At 34.3% G+C, this 24637-nt stretch overlaps 1 protein-coding gene across 3 annotated transcripts in view; it reads left to right on the top strand.

Annotated features, from left to right (window-relative positions):
* LRBA (LPS responsive beige-like anchor protein) overlaps positions 1-24637 on the top strand; it is a 731121-nt gene that overhangs the window by 536962 nt on the left and 169522 nt on the right. For all 3 annotated transcript variants that reach the window (XM_032332488.1, XM_032332486.1, XM_032332485.1), the window contains one exon: positions 1979-2091. In XM_032332488.1, coding sequence (XP_032188379.1) covers positions 1979-2091 — 113 coding nt within the window. The remainder of the gene's footprint in view (positions 1-1978; positions 2092-24637) is intronic.

Genomic DNA, 24637 nt, shown 5'->3' with positions numbered 1-24637 from the left:
GGATTTCATGTTCATATAAGGATAGATATTACTTTAGTAGAGGTGGTATTTGAGAGATTAGAAGTCATGCCATGTAAAGCTGAAGGCATAAGGAAACATACAAAGGTGGGAAAATGTGATATAGCTAAAGAATGATTAATGGTATAATTTATACATATGTGTATGCATGTACACACATAAAGTATATATTCATAAAGGTATAATGAGAAAGAAAACTAAAAAGGTAGCAGGGAGACACATTGTGAAAGATTTTCTCTCAGTTTGAGGAGTTAGCAGTCCATTTATAGGACAACTTCTGAAAGTTTTTGAGCAAATAAATGATATTAGTACTATATAGAAAGTTAACTTGGAGGCAGAATGAAGGATAAACTAGAGTGGAGTGAAACTAGGTAGAGAGCACAGTTAGAAAGTAATTATATATAAAAAATAATGAGAGCTTGCATTAGAGGTGTGAAAGTGGGAATTTATAGATTAAATGATGTAAGATTTATAAGGTATAAACAATTTGACATCGGGCTGACTAAATGTAGGGGGTAAAAGAGAAGTGTCAGAAAAGGTTTCCAGGCTTCTGGCCTGAATCATTGGGGAAATGGTGGTGCCATTACAGAAAGGAAGTCAGAAAAAATGGTCTAGAAAAAGATGATGATTTTACTATGTAGATAGACATCCAAGTTAATATATCAAAAAGAATTTTTAGAAGTATAGTTCAAAGAAGGTATTTGGAATTTGGAGAGAAGACGTTGGATTTCATCTGCATAAATTAGAAATTACCAAGAATGAGTTGAGGTTACCAAGCCAGATAATACAGAAAGCAGTGAGACAAGGTCTGGTGAATGTTCTTGTTCATGACAAGAAGACAAAGGTAAAGTTAGTAAAGGAAAGAAGAGGATGAGTTATCCCAGAGTTTTTAGACCTAAGAGGAGGAAAACTGAGGTATAGCAAATGTCTTGAGATGCAAGGGGAAAGAAAGAGAAAGGTGTTGGTTGCCTGTACCAAATATGGTATGGGAGAATTAAAAATGAGTACAGGCCATGCCTTATAGCTTAAAAGCAAACAGAAAAGGTTGATTGCAAGAACTGAATGGTTGGAGATGAAATGAGAACATTAGATGTGAATTATAGTTTTCTTGTGTAATAGTAAAAAGAGAATGGATTAAGGCAAAAATGAGAAACAATGAAAGGGACAGAGAGGAGAAGTAACAATGCAAGTTATGAGTGAGGCCGACTCGAGCTCTGTTGAAGGAAATACAGCTCATGAAGAATAAAGGCACTGTTAGAGAAGAGGAAAAGAGAGGGACTATTATGGAAAACTGGAAGTTAAGGGTTCACATTGAAAAGTCTAAATTTTATCAGTTGAGATGTTCAGTTCACAGCCAGCTGAGGGATAGGAATGAAGAAAGTTTGAATTTATGTCGAACTAAATGAAGATTATATAAGTAGTGACTGAAACGATTCTTAAGTAGTAGTGAGAAACAGAAAACTTACACACTAAGCTTAATGCACATACTTAGCATGAGAGATAATTCAATTAACACATAGATTAAATGCACCGTAATAATTAGGGAGCAACGTTTATGAAATAGTCTACTCTCAAATAGCTCCTCTTGTGCTTAAAGTGTCTTTTAAATGTATCCTCCAAATTCTTTTTAGAGAGTAGAACCAGTGATTTGTTTTGGGTAGTTATTAAATACACTAGAAGGTGGGCTTGAGTCTCACATTATTTAAGATTTGTTTTACATTATTATACTATTATACTATTACTAAAGGTTCTTATGATACCATTACATTTCCCAAAAGACGGTCCATAGGCATTCAGTAACTATATATAAAGTTTAACTCAATTAATAAAAGTCTATTTACGATGAGAACACTGTCTGGCTCTCAAAGAGTTAAATTGTTATTATTTTTAGCTAATGATATTCCTATTTATCATTTCATTTTATTATTCTAAATGGAGTGGCTTTTTTCCCCTCTCTTAGGACGGAGTTACAATGACTTAAATCAGTATCCAGTGTTTCCCTGGGTCATCACTAATTATGAATCAGAAGAACTGGATCTTACCTTGCCAAGCAACTTCAGAGATTTGTCCAAGGTAATTTTTCAGGAATCATCTGAAATACAGTAGCCTTGCACATCACAATGAATTTGATTATTTTTGATTTTCACATTACTTTCTAAAAATCTTTTTACTATAACTGTAACTTTAATACATTTTTCTTTCATATGTATTTTCACTTTCTCAAAATTGAACTTAGAATTTAAATTGAAAAAACATTTAAAAAAAAAATTTTTTTTGATTTGACAGAGAGATCACAAATAGTCAGAGAGGCAGGCAGAGAGAGAGGAGGAATCAGGCACCCCGTTGAGCAAAGAGCCCGATGTGGGGCTCGATCCCAGCACCCTAAGATCATGTCCTGAGCCGAAGGCAGAGGCTTAACCCCTCAGCCACCCAGGTGCCCCTAAATTGAAAATTTTTGAAAAATACATGATAAAGTTGGTAACATTGAAAAGTATTTACAGTTGTATTCTTTTTTTCTGTATACATTTAGGAAGACATTATTCTAAAATATTAACTTCTTCAAATGGTTTTAGTATCATGGATACTTCTCACCAGCACTTGTATTAAAAGACAAGTACCAGTACACTACTACAGGTGTCCTACCTGATCTCTTTGCCATCTATTGCCCTTATCTAATCTATCCCTCACTACCTCAAAATGAATTTTCTTTAAATATAATTTTGAATTATAGAAATCCAGTGATTAAACCTTTTTTCACTTAGTTATTCTGAATGCAGAATTATTCTTTCCAATTCAGAGTTTTGCTTTCTCTGCCTTTAATGTTCATCTCCTACTTAGTGAGTGGCTGACTCTAGTCCTGTAGGTCACCTCTTCATGGAGACCATTACTATTTTCATTCCGTGATATTCTGTCCTCTGTTTCTTTCACAGCACCTAAAATATCCTGAATATTATATACCCTTCTACCTGTTTTGGTTCCCCCCTACTGAACTCCATATGAGGGAGTTCTTGTTCACAATTGTTTTTCTCATGCCTAGCACAGGGCCTGCCATTCACTAAATGTGTTAAATGATAAAATATATATGACATTTTCCCCAAGTTATAAAATATTAACTTTATTCAGTTGTTTAAATGTAAAACATATAAATAAGCAAAAAATACTTATTACCACATATCAATAAGGAATGACTGCATTTTATATTTCTATATGCATATACGTTTATCACACTGTTTTTAAACTATTTTCTTATATCTTAGGTTCTTCAAGAACTCTCCTTTTCTGTCCTAGATTATCAATAAATAGAATATCCTGTATCACCATTTTGTAATATAGAATAAGGGCATATTTCTTTTTAGTTTTTTATCATAGAGAATTTCAAGCATATACAAAAGTAGACAAATTAGCGTAATAAATTTACATCAATTAGTAACCCTGCTTTGGTAATCATCACTCTTATTTTATTTTTATATTCATTTTCTTTCTACTTTCTCTTATGAATTTGAAGCAAATCCTAGATATCATATCATTCTATTCATAAATATTTCAATATGTACTTCTTTTTAAGGTTTCTTTTTAAAGCATAACCATAATGCCATTAGCAAACCTAAAATATTAGCAATAATTTCTTAATATCATCAAAAGCCTAGTAAGTATGACATTCCAATTGAATTACAACTTTCTGTAATTCTTTTTACTGTGTTTATTCATATCAGGATCCAAATAAGGACCACACAGTGCATTCAGTTGATACTGATTAAGTCTTAAGTCTCTCCTGTAGGTTTCTCTTCCATCTTTTCTTTTTTTCCAATTGATTAGTTGAAGAAACATAGTTTGTCTTATATCTTTTCTCACAGTATGGATTTTGTTTATTGCATCCCAGTGGAATAGTCTAACAGGTTTCTCCACTTTCTGTATTTCTTATAAATTGGTAGTTTGTTCCAAAGACTGATAGAATTCAGATTGGATATTTGTGGCAATACTGCTTCATAGGAAGTTTTCGCATTATTCTCATAGAAGGCATGTAATACCTTCTTTACTTCTCTTTTGTGATGTTAGTTGCCATTTATATTTAATGCCTGGATTTACTGGTTATGTAATCATTGCAAAATCATGATATTTACCATCTCTCCCTTTAATTTCATTTACGAAATTGAGACTCATTCTGTAACAAGATGCTTCCCTTAATCTACTACTAGGTTATTCAGTGGTACATTGCATTGGAAAAGCAGAATAAAAGTTTGCTTTTTTTTTTCTCTCTTTATTTCATTTTCATAACAGTGACTAGTTCCTAACATCTTCCAATGGGACCTAACTTTCTAAAAAAAACATCGTAATGAACTCACAGACTTAAATGTATTTGACATTTCAGTCCATTGCAGTGATTATTTTTACTGATGTTCACTCAGTTGTTCCCGTTTTTTACCACAGGGAACTTCTTTAAGTTACTCCTGAGTCATTTTGATATAATCTCAGTAGTCTTTGTTAACTTCCATATCTCTGACAGAGTGCTCCCGTCTTAACCCTTATTTCTGGCCCAGTTCTAGAACCATCTGTTTCTAATGCTTCTAAGTGATCAACTTGAGAACGTGCCCCTAACATGGCCAGTTCAACCTGCATGTGGAGGATGGCTAGATTGTACCATCAGCCGCCATCTTAACCCAGCCGTCAGCTGACCATAAACACATAACTGAGTATAACCAGTATATATACTGAGTATAACTGGTTTTTTGGGGGGGTTTTGTTGTTGTTGTTTTTTTAGAATAAGGAAAGTCTTACTTACATCTAGGTATCATATTTGTTCTAAGACCCTGTAGTATTCACTGGAATCTGTAAAACTCTCAAATCGAATAATTGAGGTCTGTGTATTAGGTTAACCTGTATAGTGAGTCATGCAGTAGGTCAATAATAAAAACTTGCCAGCTCTTCAATTCTCAGGCTATTATATCCTACTGTCTTTCCATTATTTGAATTTTATGTACATAAAAGTAAAAATCTTATTTTTACTCCTTTAATTTATTAAAATGTAAAATTTGCTTCACAAAATATATTTAAATAAATATCCTTCCTAGAGTGCTAGAAGAATTACCTTTTTAAAAACTTATTTTTTTTAAAGATTTTATTTATTTATTTGACAGAGAGAAATCACAAGTAGTCAGAGAGGCAGGCAGAGAGAGAGAGAGGGAAGCAGGCTCCCTGCTGAGCAGAGAGCCCGATGGGGGACTCGATCCCAGGATCCTGAGATCATGACCTGAGCCGAAGGCAGCGGCTTAACCCACTGAGCCACCCAGGCGCCCATAGCTTAGGATTTTTTTGTTGTTGTTGTTTAGAAAATTTTTTGGTGGGCTCTTCAAGATCCGGTGGGTAGTAAGACAGATTGTGGACAGGGTGCATGTTTCTGTCCTGGTAGAACAGTTACCAATGATGATAAGCGGGAGGCTATTTGGATATTTTCGCTGAGGCTGTGTTTGTTTTTTGCCATCATTGTACCTGACCAAGAGTTCCTGTAATCATGTTGCCTCCTCCTACCACTGTTCTTTGCCAACTGCCTCTATTTTCTGCCTCTCTTTTTTTTTTTTTTAAGATTTTATTTATTTATTTGTCTGGGGAGGGGGCACAAGCAGGAGGAGTAGCAGGCTCCCTGCTGAGCAAGGAGCCGGATGCAGGACTCAATCCCAGGACCCCAGGGTCACGATCTGAGCTGAAGGCAGACACTTAACCAGCTGAGCCACCCAGGCATCCCTATTCTCTGCCTCTTGTCTTGGTTCTCTATCTCACTGAAAAAATCTTACATGACCAGAGGAAAGCTTCCAAAGCAGTTGTTTTTTGTTTTTTAAACTATATGGTTTCTTTTGTTATGACAGTTCATTAAAGTAATACCAGCAAAATGCCTTAATGGATTATTTGCCAGATAAATAGAATCCTTTATTAAAATTGAATTTTATTTGTATATAGCTATTTCTATAGAGCTTGCCAAATACTTTTGTTGGGTGGGTAAAATACTGTTTTAACTAATGCCTTTGCAATTTATATTCTGTATATGATAAATAAGGCCATTTTTATGCCCCACTAGATTACCAATAATGATTTTGCTCTTTTTATTTTGTTAGATTTGTAAAAGTGGTAGAGGGCCTCAAAACTAAAGGAGTTGCTTTCATTAGTCTTTCCATATATGTCCATATCCACTATATAAAGGCATAAAAAATATAATTTTGATGATTTGGTGCCTTTAATTGTAGTAGTGGTACCCATTTTTATATTTTGTGAGATTTTTTGAGAGATTAGTACTTTGGGCTGAGGAAAGAATATAAAGAATGCTTTCAACAAGAACTAAAGGACACATAGTTGAATAATGAATAGTAGTGTAATTAGCAGGGCTGGGAAGAAGTGGGGAGCTCTAACACTCAACCACATACATATCTTAAAACTTACAAAGCAGTGGTGGTTCAAATGCTATAAAAGTCATTCAAGTTCAAGAAAATGGAATTCTAGTACTAACTGTTTTCATTAAATAATGATGGATATAAGTGAGTGTGGAATTAACTACATTATTTTAAGTGAAATAAGCATGTTCGATTTTTGAAAATTGTGCTTTGCATGTATAAAGTGGTAGTAATTATTTACTTTATAAAAATATCTTATTCCTTTTGGCAGTAAAATCTTCCATAATGTTTACAGTGTGATTCAATTTTCAGATATTTGTTTACATGCATATTTCAGGGATATATCTCATACACAAGATGAGTTGTATCTGTCTGAGTAATGATTATAAGAGATTTATATTGAAATTTTCCCCATAGTATACATTTAGCAAACATTACTATTTGTTTAAACTTATAGAATTGTAGAAAACATTCTGTGCAAAGCTTTATTTAAAATGTAGACAGATCTTATCCCCATTCTTTAACAGATTATATACCTGACTGGCTTTAAAACATACTGAATTATTTATGCATATTTATGTCCATTTAATTTTCTCAATGATGCTTTTCAGAGGAGTTTTAGAAGCTTTGATACAAAGCAACAATTTTACTTGGTTATTTCTTCCATGTTACACAGGGAATTTTCTTTTTGAAGCTGAATTAGTATAATCAACACCTTTTCTTCTATACTATTTTTCTGATCATTCTTTGAGAAAAGAGTTCAATGAAAGATGTAAAAAATGTCTTCTTGAAGGTATAAACTTTTATTTTATGCACACTATCTCTTTATAATAATTTTAAATTAATATTGTCACTCTGTTGAGAAGATCAAATATGTCTGTATAGAAGATCAAATAGAAAATCTGCTGAAAATTAATTTCTTATATGTGTGTTTTGAGAAAGCCCTCATTTAACATAATGGTTTAATTTATTCTTTCAAAGCTAAAAAAGTAGGAATGAATGTTGAAGTTGATTTTTTTCCCTTCACTTTCCCAGTTGTTTCATCACTGGTCTACAATTCTGACTGTTGAGAAGACAGATCTAGCCATGCATGGACTTGGGAGAGACTTTAATCTGTATTTTACAATTATACATAGATTTTTATATTTTGACAACCTCGTTGGGAGAGATGGGAATGAACATTTTCTTTTTGTCTTGTCTTTATAAGAAATTATAATTAGGACAGTAATATATTTATAAAATGTCATATCATAAAAACAAATTATGATGGCAGAATGTTTCAGTATCAGGGCTTTCTTTGTAGATTAGAAAGATTTTCTCTGCCACCATGATTTCTTCTTTTTCCCTTAGTAGGAAATGGATTGTGTAAACCAATTTTCTAAAAGAGAAAAGCCCCGATACTCTGAGGCAATTATTTCTCTTCTAATTGATTCACACAATTATTTTGAATTATTTAATATATGTATCATAACTTCAGTGCCTATTCTAAAAAATGAGTTTGTTCTTACATTGAAAAGCAGTCGCTAACCATTAGCTTCCAAATGAAAACTTAGCTATAGATTAGCTATAGGGGGGAATATGCCATTTTATTATTGTTAACTAATATTTATTGAGGATTTACTTTTGTCAGGCTCTTATTTAAGTATATTATATGTGTTAACTTTTTTTTTAACCCTCACAAAGTCCTTATAAGGTAGGCCGCATTATTCACTGTCTTTTTTACAGAGACAGAGACAGAAACTAAGGCAGTATGAAGTTAAGCAAGTTGTATAAAGTCACACAGGTAGTGGCTAGCACCAGAATTTAAACACTAAGCCAGTGTTTTTCAAACTGCAGTTTACAACGAGCATTTTAAAAAACGAATAGAAAAACTTAAAAAGTAGTAACTGTGGAACAACAAAATAAACAAAAACCAAATAAGCAAAAAACAGAATCTCAAACCTATAAATGTAGAAAACAAACTGGTGGTTGCCAGCAGGGAAGGGGTTGGGGGTTGGGCAGAATGGGTATAGGAGAGTGGGAGATACAGTCTTCCAGTTATAGAATGAATAAGTCATGGGGATGAAGGCACAGAATAAGGAATTTAGTGAATGATACCATAATAATGACATGTTCAAAAAGATGGTACCTACACTTGTAGCGAATCAGCATAATGTATAAACTTAACATATATATAAACATAAATAATATATGTATAAATATATACATAAATAATATATAAATATAAATATAAATATAATGATAAACAAATCACTAAGTTATGTACCTGAAACTAATGCAAAATTGTGTGTCAACTACACTCAAGATAAATAAGTAGGTAGATATTATAGAGGAAAAAAATGAAGGAAGCTTAAGATTTAAAAAAAGAAGTATCAGTGTGCGTTATATATGAATCTTTGGCCTAAGCCGCGTGTGTGTGTACATACATGTGTGTGCACTGGTTTATGGTTTAAAGTGACATATTTCTTACTAAAAACTAAAAGTTTGGGCCCAGAATGTTTGAGAAGTATTGCAGGGTGCTAAACTGCATTTTGGCATCAAGTTCTGAGTCTGTTTTAATGTTATTTTGTCAAGTTGCCTTTCACCTCTCATGCTGAAATACATGGTAAAATGTAACCAACTTTCCAGTGCTTTAAAAAGGAAAGCTCTTCCAAATTGTTCCTCTTAGTGTGTTTGTTCCAGGTTATTCTCTAAGCTTTTTTTTTTTTTTTTTTTTTTTTTTTTGACTAAGCCTGTTTTATGAAAAAGCTGAATCTTTGGCTAAAACTGTTGAATCCCTGATGTTACAACTTGAGTATTCATTTATTTTTCATTTGTTTATTTAATAATATTGTGTGCCAGAGACTCTTAGTTTAGAAATTCAAAATAACAAGGTAGTTAACTACTATCCTACTAAAAAGTAAACTGAAGATTGGGATAAAAAAGCAGAAATGACTAATGTATAAGCAAATATTTTATTTTTTAAAAATTAGAGCTTACATTCTGAAAATGAAGGAAAATCCTTAAAGAGAGTTTGAGGTAGAAGGAAAAGAAAAATCATCCATTTTTCAGCTTTATAGTGCTAGAGCCATGTAATCTTGTTCTTTTGGCTCAGGGTGCAGAACGAAGAATTAGGGGAAAATGAACCTGCACCAGGATTGCCTGATTCTTGCTTGCAGTGTAGGAATTCAAGGAGAATTCACTATGATCCTATCTTCAAACTGAATTTTAAATTTTGATCCAAGCCCTAATAAATCATAGTTTTGGTTTTTTTTTTCAATCTGTGTTATAATGTTATACCATTCACAACTCTGTTAACAAACTAGCAGCTTCCGGTGCCCTCGTCTGGAGCAAAATGTTTCTGAAGAGTAAATTCTCAGATAACATAAGTGAACTGAATGACAAAACTCTCTTGAATGTATTTATTTGCTTACGAGTTGCAGTTATTTGTCCTTAGTATTTATTGTTTCTTCTTCTCTTTCTTTGTTTAAAGGAAAAGTAGGTGATTTTCTTTCCATGTCCCTCATTTATCTTTTACCATTTGGTTGTGTATTTTTATATGTGAGATATTTCTCCCTAACACACACATTTAATATACAGCTTCATCTTGACCTGGAATTGACTACCGACATTTAACTGTTGTTGATCAGACAGCACTTCTTTATCTCTTTAAGTTTTAAGTGCTGTTTCTGACGAATGCCAGTCCTTTTAGTCCTGTTCTGTAACAGATATACCAGGAATCAGTATACCATCTAGATGTCACAGAGGGAAAAGAACACTTTTGGGAGGGGGAAGGGAATATTGTTTAAATATGATAGGTGTTACAACACCCCCTTTTTAAAAATGTATTAAGCTTTAGTCAAATCAAAGGAATTCACATTTTATTAAAAACCTTGTGATTTTACAACAGTAAGTAATGGATGTTAAAGCATTTCAGTAAAACGTAAATACAGAGAAAGAAAATAATTACCCGTGCTTGGATTTTGGTGTTTGTTTGTTTTGTTTTTTTGCTGATAAAATATATTTTAGTACTTTAATTTTGGCACCAAATATGGATGCTGTTATATGCCACACTGATGTTGGATATTTTGGTATAAATTATCTCTCTTGCCTTGGGGAGTTTACAGTCTAATCAGCTGAAGAATGATGTGGGGAAAGTTTATAATCTATTTGTTAGATTGTGAGGGAAGCCCTATTAGGGGCCTTCCTTTATAAACAAAATTTTACATATGCTATCTCCTTGAATCCCCTCAACAATACTATAAGGAAAGTGTTATCTTTATTTTACAGATAAGGAAACTAAGATATAGAGAGGTTAAGGATCTCCCCAAGGTCACACATTTTCCAAGTGTTAAGGCTGAGATCTCAGATCTGTCCCTGTCAGTGAACTGGTAGACTTTAGGAATAAGTGGAAAGAGTATTTTTGATTGTTTGCATTTGTGTCTACTTCTTCCCAAAATCTAACCATTCTTTCCTTTATCTTGGCAAAAGGAAAGAGATATGTAACTTTTTGGGGAAATTATACCAGAGAAGTTTCTTATTTGAGAACACCAAGAACAGCAGAGGAGGGGCTGATGGGAAGGAATGGAAAACTGGAGGATGAACTGAAAGCTTTAAGTACTGAACAGTGAAGACCCCCAGATCCCTTTTGTTGTCATGCTATCAGAGCTCTGGCAGCTTATACCAGCCCCACCCTTTAAGACAGAAGATTGTATTGCGCTTTGAACATATTGACTGGCTCAAGACAAAAGACCGAAAAAATACTAACATTTAGGGAGCCCATCTGATTGCCCTTCAGTGAAGTCTGTAAGCTCACAGTGCTACTTAGGTTCAGTGTACTTCAGTCAGCTCTTTTGTGCCTCATTCTAAAAGTGAAGGTACTACCAAGCCGTTAGCGAACATTTAAAGACAGTCTCCAATGTGAAAGATAGCAAAGACTAAAACAAATAGAAAAATAAAAAGAAACCAGAAGAAACAAAGACAATTTAGGAAACAGAAAAAGCCTTACAAGCAAAATCAGAATAAATGTCCTCACAGAGATAATAGAAAACTATCACATTAATAGAAAAAGGAAAATGATGCTCTAGAAAGTAGAATATTAGTGCAGATGGTTTTTAAAAAATATACCAAAATGCTATGTGAAAGTAGCCTAGACAGTTAAAATTAGAGGACTACAGTAGGAAATCTTTGGACTTAGATAGCACATTATCTGAGTCTGTTTTCATTTATTAATAAGGGACCTTTCTCAGTTACTTAATTGGTGATGGGGGGGCTCTTATATAGCAAATTGCTATGTATTATTAAATGTAGTATTATGTAGTTATTTATATGCTACTGAAGGAAAATTATCATGGGTACACTGACCTTAAACTTTAAATTATTATTTGTTCAGTGTGATGTATTTAGTTTAAAATATGGTTGTGCCACTCTTTCCTCAAAATGTGAAATAAGTTTAGCAAAGTGTGAACATACATATGTATATTTGGAGAGAGAGAGAGAGATTGTGTTGCATTAACAAAATTTGCTGAAGTTTTGTTTTTAAATCAGGAAGTCAGTCTGTTTTTTGTGACCTTTGTTAAAATTTACCTTTTCTAAGTATTTTGCAGATTTGATTTTCTACCTTCTAGTGGAAGTTTTTAAATGAGTCTAACAGAGGTTAACCTTACACTTAATTTAAGCAGCCTTCAATGACATTGTTTTTTAACATTAGTCAGAATATGATAAACTGAAGTAACTGAAATGGATTGTGGTTAGTATTACTGTCAGGGTGATGAATAATGCTGACATACACCAGCAACACACTGCCAGTCAGTAATCCTCAAAGTGAAGTATTTATTCTGTAATCATCTGAAGTTACTATGGTGTGGAGTGACCATTCATTATTATTTATAAATGAATTGTTTTATTTACACAGCATTGCCAGTTTATCCCTTAATCCTTCCCGTTTTCTTAGTTTAGTGCTGGGTGTACTAACTTGGGTAGATTCAGAGTAGGGAACATAGACCTACCATGAATTTACATAAAGATTGTTTTCAAAACACCTAGAAATTGGTTTGTGTTTTTAAAGTTTTTGTTTAAAAAAATTAAAGTTGAAGTTTAGTATTTGTAGCTTTTTTTATATGCTTGTGTGTGTGTCAGATTTTCAACTTCTCATTCTTGTATTTCCCTCTGATCTTCAAAACTTATTTTTATGTGAATTTGTAGTGTTGGGGGGGGCAGTTACTACTTTTATTTTAGTTAAGGGTTAATTGACCTACAACATTCTGTTAGTTTCAGGTCTTCAAAATAGTTATTGATATTTGTATATATTGCAAAATGATCGCCACAATAAGTCTAGTTAAACATCTATAGTGTGCATTTTAGAGTGGATGATGTAGTATCTTTTTTTAAAGTCACATGTCCACATTCCTGTCCAGTTCTTTATTCCCAAAGTCTACTTAACTTGAATTCAACATTAGTTTATGTTGAACAAATGTGATGATTCAAATAATTACTAATTTGCTGGTTAACTTTTATAGACATTATTCTGAGGACTGGGCCAGGAACAAAAGTGAATGAAATAGTCTTTACTTTTTAAAGAGTCTTATAATTTAATGTATGTTATATATGAACCATTTATAGAAGAATAATCTAAGCAGAAACATTTTATTTCTGTGTGACTTAATTTTAAACTCTCCCACTTTTAGAAAAGGATTTTTGTTTTTAAGTGAGTTCATGATTTATGATGTCAACCAGGTTTTTGGAAGTGGAAAAATGTTAAATTCTAAAAACAAAAAACAGTGGCTCAATATAAAAGGGAGAATAGACAATTAGACATTTTTTAATGTTAGGAAGAAAAGAAAATTAGTAGTTTCACTTAGAAAGATATCCTGTAGGTGCACCTGGCTGGCTTAGTTGGAAGAGCATTCAACTCTTGATCTCAGGGTTGTAAGTTTGGGCTTCACGTTGTGTGTAGAGATTACTTAAAAATCTTAAAACAAAACAAAACAAAAAAGATAAAAGAAAGATATATCCTGTGAAACTATATTAACTTTTTTACTTTAAAAATGTATTTTAAGTTAGTAAATTAGTGAAGTTTTAAGTCTAGTGTGACATATCTCAGGCAATTGTTCAAAAATCTGGGTGATACCTTCCTGATAAATAGGCAAGATAATTAAAAGACATTAGTAGCATTCAGAACTGTTCAGATCATTTATAGCCCTATTGTTTAATGCCCTTGATAAACTTGAGGTATTACCTTCTTTATTGCATCTTTGTAAGATTCTGTCAGGGGCCCTAATTTGTTCAACAGTTTCACTAATATCACAAATTGATCATACAACTCACTTTGCGGTAATGAAAATAAAAATTTTTAAGTGATTTTTGCATAATAAAATGCATGAAATATTTGAGTGAAATATGTAACAAAAATGTGAAGTTTTACATTTAGTCTTAGAAATTTGTAGTACCAAAAAAACGGGAAGAAAGGATAAAGTAAAGTTGGAGTTAAAAATATCAGTGGCAGTAGTGTTGTTAATGGGAGGGAAGATCAAAATGTGGCATTTGTTCCTGGCGTGTAGCCTCTGGTCACTTAGAGGGCACTGTTTACTCCAAGAATGTCAATTCACCGTATACATGTGTATATACGAGAGAGACTATCTTACTGAAGAAGTTGAAAGCTTAGTTGACTGTATGCTTATTGTTAACTAACAGTGATTTGGCTTTTCTAAAACCAAATTGGGTCAAACATAATTATTATTACACTCTTATATTGTGGCTTATAATGTGACCTATTTTTAATCTGTAATGTAGGTGCAAGGTAAGTATTGAGCTTCATTTTTTTTACAAATGGAAGTCCAGTTCTTTCAATACCATTTTTTGAGAAGACCATGTTTTCTCATGAAATGTCTTGGCACCTTTGTAAATAAATTGCTATAGATGTGTGGGTCCATTTCTAAACTCTGTTCTGCTCAATCAGTTTATCTTTTCTTATATACATACCACACAGTATATCTTTTCTTATAGCTTTATAGTAAGTCATAAAGTCAGATCATGTGACTCCTATTTTTTTTTAATTACTTTAGCTATTCTGGTTTCTCTATTTTTCATATAAATTTCAGAATTAGTTTATCAGTCTTGCTGAGATTTTGATTGATATATTTCATTGGTAGACCATTTTTACTAAAAATTATGGGTTAATAATACTGAATCTTTCAGTCCATGGATGTGGTTTAATTTCCATTTATTTAGATTTTCTTTAGTCTCTCTCTAATGTTTTGCAGCTTTTGGCGTATGATTATTATACATACTCTGTTAACTTCCCTTTAAATTTCATGTTTTTTAAGAGTTATGGAATTTTCACTTTCAGTTATTATTTCTTGATACAGAAACACAATTAAATTTTATACATCAATCTTGTATTTTGCAACCTTGCTAGACTGAATTTTGCAACCTTGCTAGAGTTTTTGGGACTTCGTGCATTAATGAATATATCATCTCTGAGTGAATACTTACTGGATTATACAGTGTTGACCACAAGTGCTGAGAATGCCTTGCCGTTGGTCTTAGGGGAAAAGTATTCATTCTTTCACCATTTTGTATATTAGCCACTAGGTTTTTCGTAGATGCCCTTTATCAGGTTGAGGAAGTTCCCTTCTGTTTCTAATTTGTTAAAAATTTTCATTATCATTGAATATTGAATTTTGTCAGATACTTTTTCTGAAGATAATCATATAGTTTTTCTTTTTTAGTCTGTTAGAATGGTAAATTTTATACTAGTTGATTTGGGATTCATTTCTGAGATAAATCATACTTGATCATGATGTGTTATTTTTTTGAATTTGATTTGTTAATATTTGCCAAAGAATTTTTGCATCTGTGTTCATGAAGGATATTTGTCTGTAATGTCCTTATCTAGTTTTGACATCAGGGTAATGCTGGCAGAACAAAATCAGCTTTAAAGTTATTCCTTCTTACTCTGTTTCCTGGAGAAGATGGTGTAGAAGTTATTTCATCCTTTAAGTTTTAGTGGAATTCGTCATTGAAACCATTTGGGCCAGGAGTTTTATTTCTGGGAAGGTTTTTTTTAAAACTTCAAATTAAGTTCATAGATTAAGGGCTATTCATATTATCTTTCTGTTATTGAATGAATTTTGGTAGTCTGACTAGCAGATTTTACTTATTTCATTTTTTATTCTTGATTTTGGTAGTTTTCTTTTTCTTTCTCGCCCTCTCCCCGCCACCCCACCACCCCCTCTGGATCAGCCTGTCTATGGATTTTTGTTTATTTTTCTATTGCTTTTTCTTGTTCAGTTTCAGTGATCTTTACTTTGTCTACTATTCTTTTTGATTTGGATTTAATTCCTCTTCTTTTTTAGTATTCTAAGGTGGAAGCTTTAACCTATTGATTTGAGATCTCTTTTTGTTTCTAATGTAAAAAACTTAATGCTACGTGTTTTTCTCAACACTGATTTACAAGGTCCAACAAATTTTTGTATATTGTGTTTTCATTTTTATTTCATTGAAAATTTTTTCTAATTTTCCTTGTGATTTTCTCTTTGACCCATGGATTACTGAGAAGAGTGTTGTTTAATTTCCACAGGTTTGGAGAGAACATCCTTCTCTTGTTGATTTCTAGTTTGATTCCATTATGATTGGAGAATATACTTTGTATGATTTTCAGTTTTTAAAATTAGTTGAAATTTGGTTTATGGCCCAGAACATGGTCTGTGTTAGTTAATGTTCCATGTGTACTTGAAAAAAATGCTTCTTCTGTGTTAGGTTAAGTGTTCTATACATGTCATGTACAACCAGTTAGATAAAATTGGTTGACAGTGTTGTTCATATCTTAGATTTCTTTGCTGATTTTCTGCTTGTTCTGTTGGCTACTGAGAGACGAAGGGAGTAGTATTGATGTCTCCAATTATGATTTAGATTTGTCTATATATTTTTTCATTTCTGTCCATTTTTGTTTTATGTATGTGAATCATTTGTTTTGGGGTACATGTTATGAGTTGAATTGTGTCTCCCAAAACAATATATTGACGTCTCACAAGGAAGGAGGTACCTATAGATGTGACCTTATTTGTAAAGAGGGACTTTGCCGATGTAATCAAGTTAAACTGAGGTCATTGGGGTGGGCCCAAATCCAATATGACTGGTGCCCTTACAAGAAGACTAAAGCACCGCGTTAAGACAGACATCAGGAGTGAATACCATGTGGTGATGGAGACAGGGATTGGAGTTCTGTTGCCACAAGCCCAGGGAACACCTTGGGATCCAGGAAACTGGAAGAGGCAAGGAAGCGTCTTCCCTCTAGAGGCTTCAAAGAGAACATGGCTCTGCCAACATCTTGATTTTGAACTTTTAAACTCCAAAATTGTGAGACAATAGATTTCTGTTGTTTTAAGCCAATCAGTTTGTGGTGCTTTGTTACAGGAATCCTAGGAAACAATTTTAAATTTTTATGTTTTCTTGATAAATGGATCCCTTTATCATTATGTAATGTAACTCTTTATATTCCGTGTTCCGAAGGCTACTTTTTCTGATCTTAATATAGCCATGACAGCATTATTTTATTACTTGCAGTTATCTTTTTCTGTTACTCTACCTTAAAATTTACTTGTTTTTTTTTTCCCCCATGGCTGTGTCCAGTCTGCATTTAAGGTCATCAAAAGAATTATCCTCTGATTTTTTTTTCTTTTGTTTCTAGCATTTATATTTGATTCTTTTTTTTATGGTTTCCTGCTCTGCTGAAATTTCCCACCTGTTCATGTAAGTTTTCCACCTTTTCCCCTAGATTTTCTAGCATGTGAATTGTAGTTACTTTAAATAACCTTTCTGATAGTTCTAACATCTGCATTCTCTCTGAGAATAGTTCTTTTGATTGCTTTGTCTCTTCACAGTAGGTCATTTTTTTTCTTAGTATTTTAAGCATCTCATAATTTTTGGTTTAATATCAGTAGAGACTGGGATATGAATACTATTTTATGCCCAGAACTGTGGGTGCTTTTTTGTAGGTCAGGCAATTTGTGTGGGGAGTTCAGTCAATCCAGGCAATAGGTGAGCTCAATTGGGTTTCTTATCATCATTGTTACTTTAAGCACAGCACAGACTTCACAAATTCCTCCATTCCTTCCATTTGAATTTGTCCTTAGTATAGATCCTAGGGTCCTAGAGATTTTGTCTCGCTGTTTCTGTTCCACTCTCTGGCAGATCCTCTATGCCTGTGCCACTGAGGACTTCTCTCTACTTTCTTTCCTTTCCCCATGAGTAGATTGCTGTTGCTTGATACTCAGTACCAGGCTTATGGTCGGGGTAGGGGAATTCCTTCATTCTGAACCAGCATCATTCTCTTTTTTTTTTTTTAAAGATTTTATTTATTTATTTGACAGAGATCACAAGTAGGCAGAGAGGCAGGCAGAGAGAGAGGAGGAAGCAGGCTCCCTGCAGAGCAGAGAGCCCGATGCGGGGCTCGATCCCAGGACCCTGGGATCATGACCTGAGCCGAAGGCAGAGGCTTTAACACACTGAGCCACCCAGGCACCCCAACCATCATCACTCTTAAGCAGACCTTGCGGGGTCTTCTCAGTGGGCCTTCTCATCCTTCTTGTCTGTACCCTGCATGACATCCAGACTTTGCCTTGTGTCTGTGGCAGGTCACAGGCATGAGAGGTTTTCTTGTCCCTCTCCCAGTAGTATCAGACCTCTCCTTTATCTCAGTACAGAACCCTGGCTCAAAGAGGGTTTTTTCCCTTTCTCCTAAGTGAAAGGGCTTTTGCTTTTATTCTACCCCAGAAGCAGTAGATTTTTGTCTGGTCCTCTGGTAATATAGAATGTCTTATCTCTCTTCCAGGCCCTGGGATGAGAGCATTTGGTATTCCTCCCCTATCAGCCTAAGGGTTTTGATTCATTTTAAGAGTGAGATTAGGGGAAGTGGGTGGTATTTGTGCTTGTCCTCCTTAATACCAAGTTACATTCTATCTCGAAACTTTCTGATTGTCCAAACCACCTTCTATGTTCTTTGTGGCTCCCAGTCATTGAGAGTGTGCTAAGACCTGTGAGTATCCCAAAGTTGAGGGTTTCAGTCAGCAGTAGGTGCAAGCTGATTGGAAGCCAGAGGCTCTGGCAGCAGCTTTTTAAAGTTTGCAAGTAGACTTCTTTTAGGGGAAGACTGGGAGCTGGACATTGAGCCCTGGTAGGGAGCGGGGGATTGGGGGGGTTGGGGGGGGAGTGGGGGTGGGGGCGAGGATAGCCTTTTAAAAAACTCTTTGTGTGCTGCAGTCCTGTGGGACCTTGTGAACAGAAGCCCCAATGGCCATGTGAACTGGGTGACCAAGGGATCCATTCTAGGTGGCAGCCATGAAAGCAGAAGTGCCAGACCTGTGCACAAGCTCTTTCCAGGGAGATATTGGTGATTTGGAGAGGGCTACAGGAAAAATGCAGAGGTAGTGTCTGCTGGCTTCTCTGGTAGCAGGGGAGGATTGCACTTCTTAGATGTGTGTTAAGTTAGGATCCTGACACTCAGGCTGCAGCTTTTAAGATGTGCAACTAGACCTCTTTCAAGGAAGGACTGGGAGACTGGCATTTCTCTCTGCTGTCTCAGCACTGAGCACTGGGAGATAGTCAAGCTGAATCTCCTGAGCTAGTGTAGAACTGTGCGATTTTGGTTTGGTTTTGCTGTTGTCTTATGGTCTCATGGATGTGAGCCTCATTGGCTTTCAGAGCTAGGTGTTCTGGAGGGCCTCTCTCACAGGTGGAAGTCTTAATTGGGGTGCTGGATGTTGGGTCCAAAAATCTTCACTCTTCAAGAAGTTGTGAGTTTTGAGTTTCTTCCCAATTGGACGCTACTATGTTGGAGGTGGGATTTATGGCAACAGTGTGCACAGCCTTTACCTGTTACTATGTGCGTATTTTCTTGTTGTCTGATAATGTAGCTCTGCTAGTTATAGGATTTCTTCAAGAGGGAACTGATATGTGTGTAACTGTAGATTTAGTTTGTCCATCGGAGGAAATGAGCTCAGGAACCTCTTATGTCATCATCTTGGACTGGAACGCCTGATGTTAATGGTTTTAACTGTTTCTTTAAGTGGTGAGATGAATCTTTCTGAAAATGAATAGGTTTTATTATATCAGCCTTGAGCCTCTTTGGTGTATATCGTTTTCATAATTGCTGAAAATATTTTTTTTTCCTTTGGCCTTGGATTGTTAAAATTGGTGTTTTGTTTTTGTTTTTTTGGTGGCGGGGGAGGGTTTCCTTCTAGGCATTTAATTTAACATTGCCATAGGATTATCAGATTATTTTAATCAATTTCTGTGCCTTTCTCAAATTCAGGTAAAAACCTGTAGTAAAAATCATGTAATATAAGCTGTAGCTGAATAACATAGAACTGCAGAGGCTACTAAATCTACCATTGTGAACATTTGAAATGATTTAGATTCTACATAGGCGCGATAAGTAAAGTGGAATATTTACTTTTTCCTAGGCTGTGTTTGTTAAATTGAAATAGTATAGTAGGTATATGTTTAACACCACTTGCAAGAAAGTGTGTTTTCAAGGGATTAAAAACTGCTCTGGTACTTGAAAACAAAAGTGCTTATTTGTTAACTCTAAAAGCCACAGTAGTGTGCCAATGAAATTTTTTTCTTGACAATATTAAATAAAATGTAGAGTGTGTGAAGATAAGTGCCAAACCATTTCAGCCATATATAGCATATGACAAAATACCCTAAAAGCCAAGGTTGAGTAAAAATGCTGATCAGGCTGTTTGTTATACTTGTCATTTAGATAAAAGAGCTGCTACAACTGACACAAAATAGTACTGCACCCCCTAACAGTGGCAACATTGCTTAAATGACAGAGACTATCCATTTATTTTCTTCTCTCGGCGGTGGGGGAAGAAGGCAGGTGGTGAAAAAACAGAATAAAATTCAGTAGCTTCTTTAAAAAGCTTTAGCAGCACAGAGAATTTTTTTTTTAAAAGATTTATTTATTTATTTATTTGATAGACAGAGCTCACAAGTAGGCAGAGAGGCAGGCAGAGAGAGAGGAGGAAGCAGGCTCCCCGCTGAGCAGAGAGCCCGATGTGGGGCTCGATCCCAGGACCCTGATGACTTGAAACAAAGGCAGAGGCTTTAACCCACTGAGCCACACACGCACCCCAGCACAGAGAATTTTAAAGGCTCTTATTGGGTTCATGGATATGGATGTATAAATACAGAAGTTAAGCGAAAAGTAAAACCATGAACTTTGGGGACAATATTTTCCTTTTTGTTCACTTTTTTTTCTTTTTTTTTTAAAGACCCTATTCATTTATTTGACAGAGAGAAATCACAAGTAGACGGAGAGGGAGGCAGAGAGAGAGAGGGAAGCAGGCTCCCCGCTGAACAGAGAGCCCGATGCGGGACTCGATCCCAGGACCCCGAGACCATGACCCGAGCCGAAGGCAGCGGCCCAACCCACTGAGCCACCCAGGCGCCCCTGTTCACCTTTTTTTTTTAAAGCTGTTTGTGCAAAGCATCTTTCGGTGCCCCAAGCAAGATATTTTTTGTTTGTTTGTTCAGATATGAAAACTTCTGCTGAAGTGATACCTATACACCTTAGATAAGTAGGGATAAAAATGTACTAGCACATTTTCAAAAGGATATTTAAGCTAAACCTCCCACGAAAGGTTTCCAATGACTTTGCAAAATCAGCATCAGCATTTTTATCAATCCATACAACCCAAATCATTCTAGGATTTACTGGTCAATTTAGTTATAAAGTTGGTTCTAAATATTACCCCTGCCACTGTTTAGGTAGCCAGTCATTAATTGTCATTTAACTTCTCTGACTCAATTGCTTTGCCAAAAATTAGGAATGCTAATAGGTTTATATTAAGGGGTTGAGATGAGAATATGAAGTAATTTATGTCAGAGTCTTAGAACCTTCACTTAAATCCAATACATAGTAGCATTGTCATCAGATAGAGGGGACCCTTTAATCTGTATGTTATTTATTTCTTGTAATCTTCCAAACCAGATCACTGTTCTGTAATCAGAAATTATCATCTTTTATGATATCAAATTTGCCAATAATCCATTCCCTTTCATCCTCTGAATTTGAAGTTTTTTGGTTTAATCCATTCATGAATATTAGATACCTTTTAATTAATGTTCTGTCCTTTAATCTGGCATTTTTATAACATATAACATTGGATTTTTGTAACATGGAGTTCAACCATCTTGTTATATTTTCCTTGCTAGTTTTTTTTTTTTTAAAGATTTTATTTATTTATTTGACAGAGAGAGATCACAAGTAGGCAGAGAGGCAGGCAGAGAGAGAGGAGGAAGCAGGCTCCCTGCCGAGCAGAGAGCCCGATGCGGGACTCGATCCCAGGACCTGAGATCATGACCTGAGCCGAAGGCAGCGGCTTAATCCACTGAGCCACCCAGGCGCCCCATTCCTTGCTAGTTTTTAATCCCTTATTTTGCAGTAGCCCTCTTTCAGTGTCTATAGGCCTATCCTACTTACAGGAAAAAATATATATATAAAATGTCTCTTGCACATGACCTCTTAAATGCTGTAGGACAGGCTTTAAGTGTAGTCATAGAATTAAAAGAGGTTTCCAGTTTCCTAATCATACCAAATGAAGATGAGATTGGAGATAGATTTAGATTAGTCATCCAGATCCTAAGCAAGATCCTAAAAATTGGTGTGTTCTTTTACCTCCCCTTCCTGAGCCCCTTTTTAATTTTGACATCTCTTCACCACTCCCTTATAATGACAAAATGTATCTTTTTTGATACCCTATCCTTCAGTGTTTCCGAAGGCCCTATTTCTGTATTTTATGCACCAGAATGATCCTTTACTTTTTCTTCAATCCTTTCTTCTGCATCTCATCCTCGAGATGTTTGCATCTAATGATTTTCCAAAGAAGGCCTTCACAAAAAGATGTAAAAAAAACAACAAAACAAACAAACAAAAAAACTCTTTTGAGACTTGGGTTTTAAAAGAGAAGTTAACTTAAGCAAATCTCTGCTTTGTTGAATTTGTGAGATTCCTTGCCAATTTACTTTGGCTTTCTTCTTAGTAACTATAATCATGGTCCATCATTTAGGAACTTCTGAAGAGTTAGTATAAATTAGAACAGTTCATATATTAATCTCAAAAGGAAGAAGGATTTATGTCAGTCATGGTGGTAATAAGGGTTACAATAACACTGATGGCAGCTACGATTGTGAAGTACTTTCTTTGTGCCAGGATCTCTGCTAAGCACTTTACATATATTATTAGCCTTTATGCCAACTGATTAAATAAATCTTGTATTTGAAAAATGAAAACATAAGAAATTGTTGAAATTAGAAGAAACAATTTGTAATTAATACAACAGTGTTAGGTAGATAAAATGACCTCAAGACTGGATTTTTGAGTGCTGAATTTGTGTCTCCTAAATTTATGTTGACTTTGAAGTAGGTTACTCAAAATACTTCTTCATTTTTAAAACAGGGGTTGCTAGCTCACATATTTACCGTGAGAATGTGTAATAATGTCTTATAAAATGCAAAGGGTGTGCTGGGGGTATTAATTAAATAACTTCAGGTAAGAGTTCCTAAAATTTTAAAAAGAAAAAAACTTAGAATGTATCAATGCTGTAAAAGTCATTTCTTTTTACATCCAACTTTTACTAGTAATTAGATGAGAAAGTCCGTTATGTGCCTTTGAAGGGGTCTGTGAATCCAAAGCTGTTTGTTTTTAATTGATGTAGTAGAAGATAGTTGTAATTTGCTTGACATTTCATATGCTTTTCATAGTAACATTTGGATGCCCTTTGGACTTTTAAAAGTAATTTTGCTTTTGGTTATTTTCTTGAGGAAGGGTACTTCAGTTTATTGGGACTACTTTGTACTGTGAGGCTTATAACAGGTAATGCACAGTACTGTATGCACCATTAGAAGATCATGATGTTTAATTACATTCTTTTCTAAGACTACTAATTTCATCAGGCTTATTTAGTAATTTTTTCTTAAGTGTTATTCCTCAAATAAGCTGCAAAATAGTAATAAATGTTATCATGAATAATTTATTGTGTGCCAAGCACTGAGCTGGGCATTTCCACACACAGTATTTTTGTTTCTCTACTAATTAGCAAAATTACTTCTCAGAGAAGGTAATAAAAAGATTTTTTTTTTTATTGCAATACTCTTAAGAAACCTGATTTAGAAAGTTTTGTTTTGCATATCATGTTCTGGAAGGTATTAGTATTTCTGCAACAGAATATTTATCACTCTACCACAGTTGTCAGTTTTGCTATTTCTGAGATAAGAATGTACTAGGAATAATGATTTTTTTCCTATTTGTAGATTTTCAAGAGTTTTGGTGTTCTTTTTTTCTTTTATTTGTCTTTTCCTACTTCAATCTAAGTTCTTATTTCCATTTTTTTTACAAACATAATGCTTCTGTTACTAGTCCTGATACTCTAATTTTTAAGTCATTCTATTTTATCTGAATGACTTTAATTTTGTTGTGACTCAAGTTTTATTCTGTAAATTAAAAAAAAAACTTATATAATATTATTTGTTAGCTTTTTGTAATTTTTAAAATTACTTTTCTGTATCCTAGAGCTATTTATTTTTTACCTTGTTCTGACCTTGAATTGCACCTCTCTAATCAATACCTATTTTTTATTGATTTTTTTCAGGAAGTTATGACCATTTTAAATGACCGGTATTTTTACTTTTCTTCCTTTAATTAGTTTGCTGATGTAAAAAAAAAAAAAAAAATCTATCAAGCTTTTCTAGTTAAATTGTACAAAGAACTCCCTGTAGAAGATATTGCTGTGCATCCTCCTGAATTGTCCTCCAATTGTTACTCTTAATATACTGTATAAGTAAGAGAAGCCACAGCATTTATTTTTAGTTCTTTTGCAGAGATGAATAAACATCTTGAAATGCTGATTTAGACAATGTTTTAAAAATGCTATGAAGCACTTTGGTGTATGACTGACTCTTGCTTAGTTAAATGTTTTGCAGCTTTATAACATAGTTGAATTCAGCTCATCTTTTAAAGCAGTTGTCAGAAAAATATAGGCCAGCATGGTAGAATGTATTAGCTCAATACATTGTCTCCATTTTATTATGAAGCTGCTGAGGAAGCTGTGATATACAGCACTGTCATTACAGATCTATTGTTAGGACGGTTCCACAGTCTTCTTTGCACTGCCATTAATTTATAGCAGTAAACAATATGTAGCCTTCCAACTGCAGCAAAGCAGAATCTTTTAATGAGGTGGATGTTATTACCA

Source organism: Mustela erminea, chromosome 2 (genome assembly GCF_009829155.1).
Source record: "Mustela erminea isolate mMusErm1 chromosome 2, mMusErm1.Pri, whole genome shotgun sequence".
Classification (NCBI taxonomy): domain Eukaryota; kingdom Metazoa; phylum Chordata; class Mammalia; order Carnivora; family Mustelidae; genus Mustela; species Mustela erminea.
This window is presented reverse-complemented; position numbering and strand designations above follow the sequence as displayed.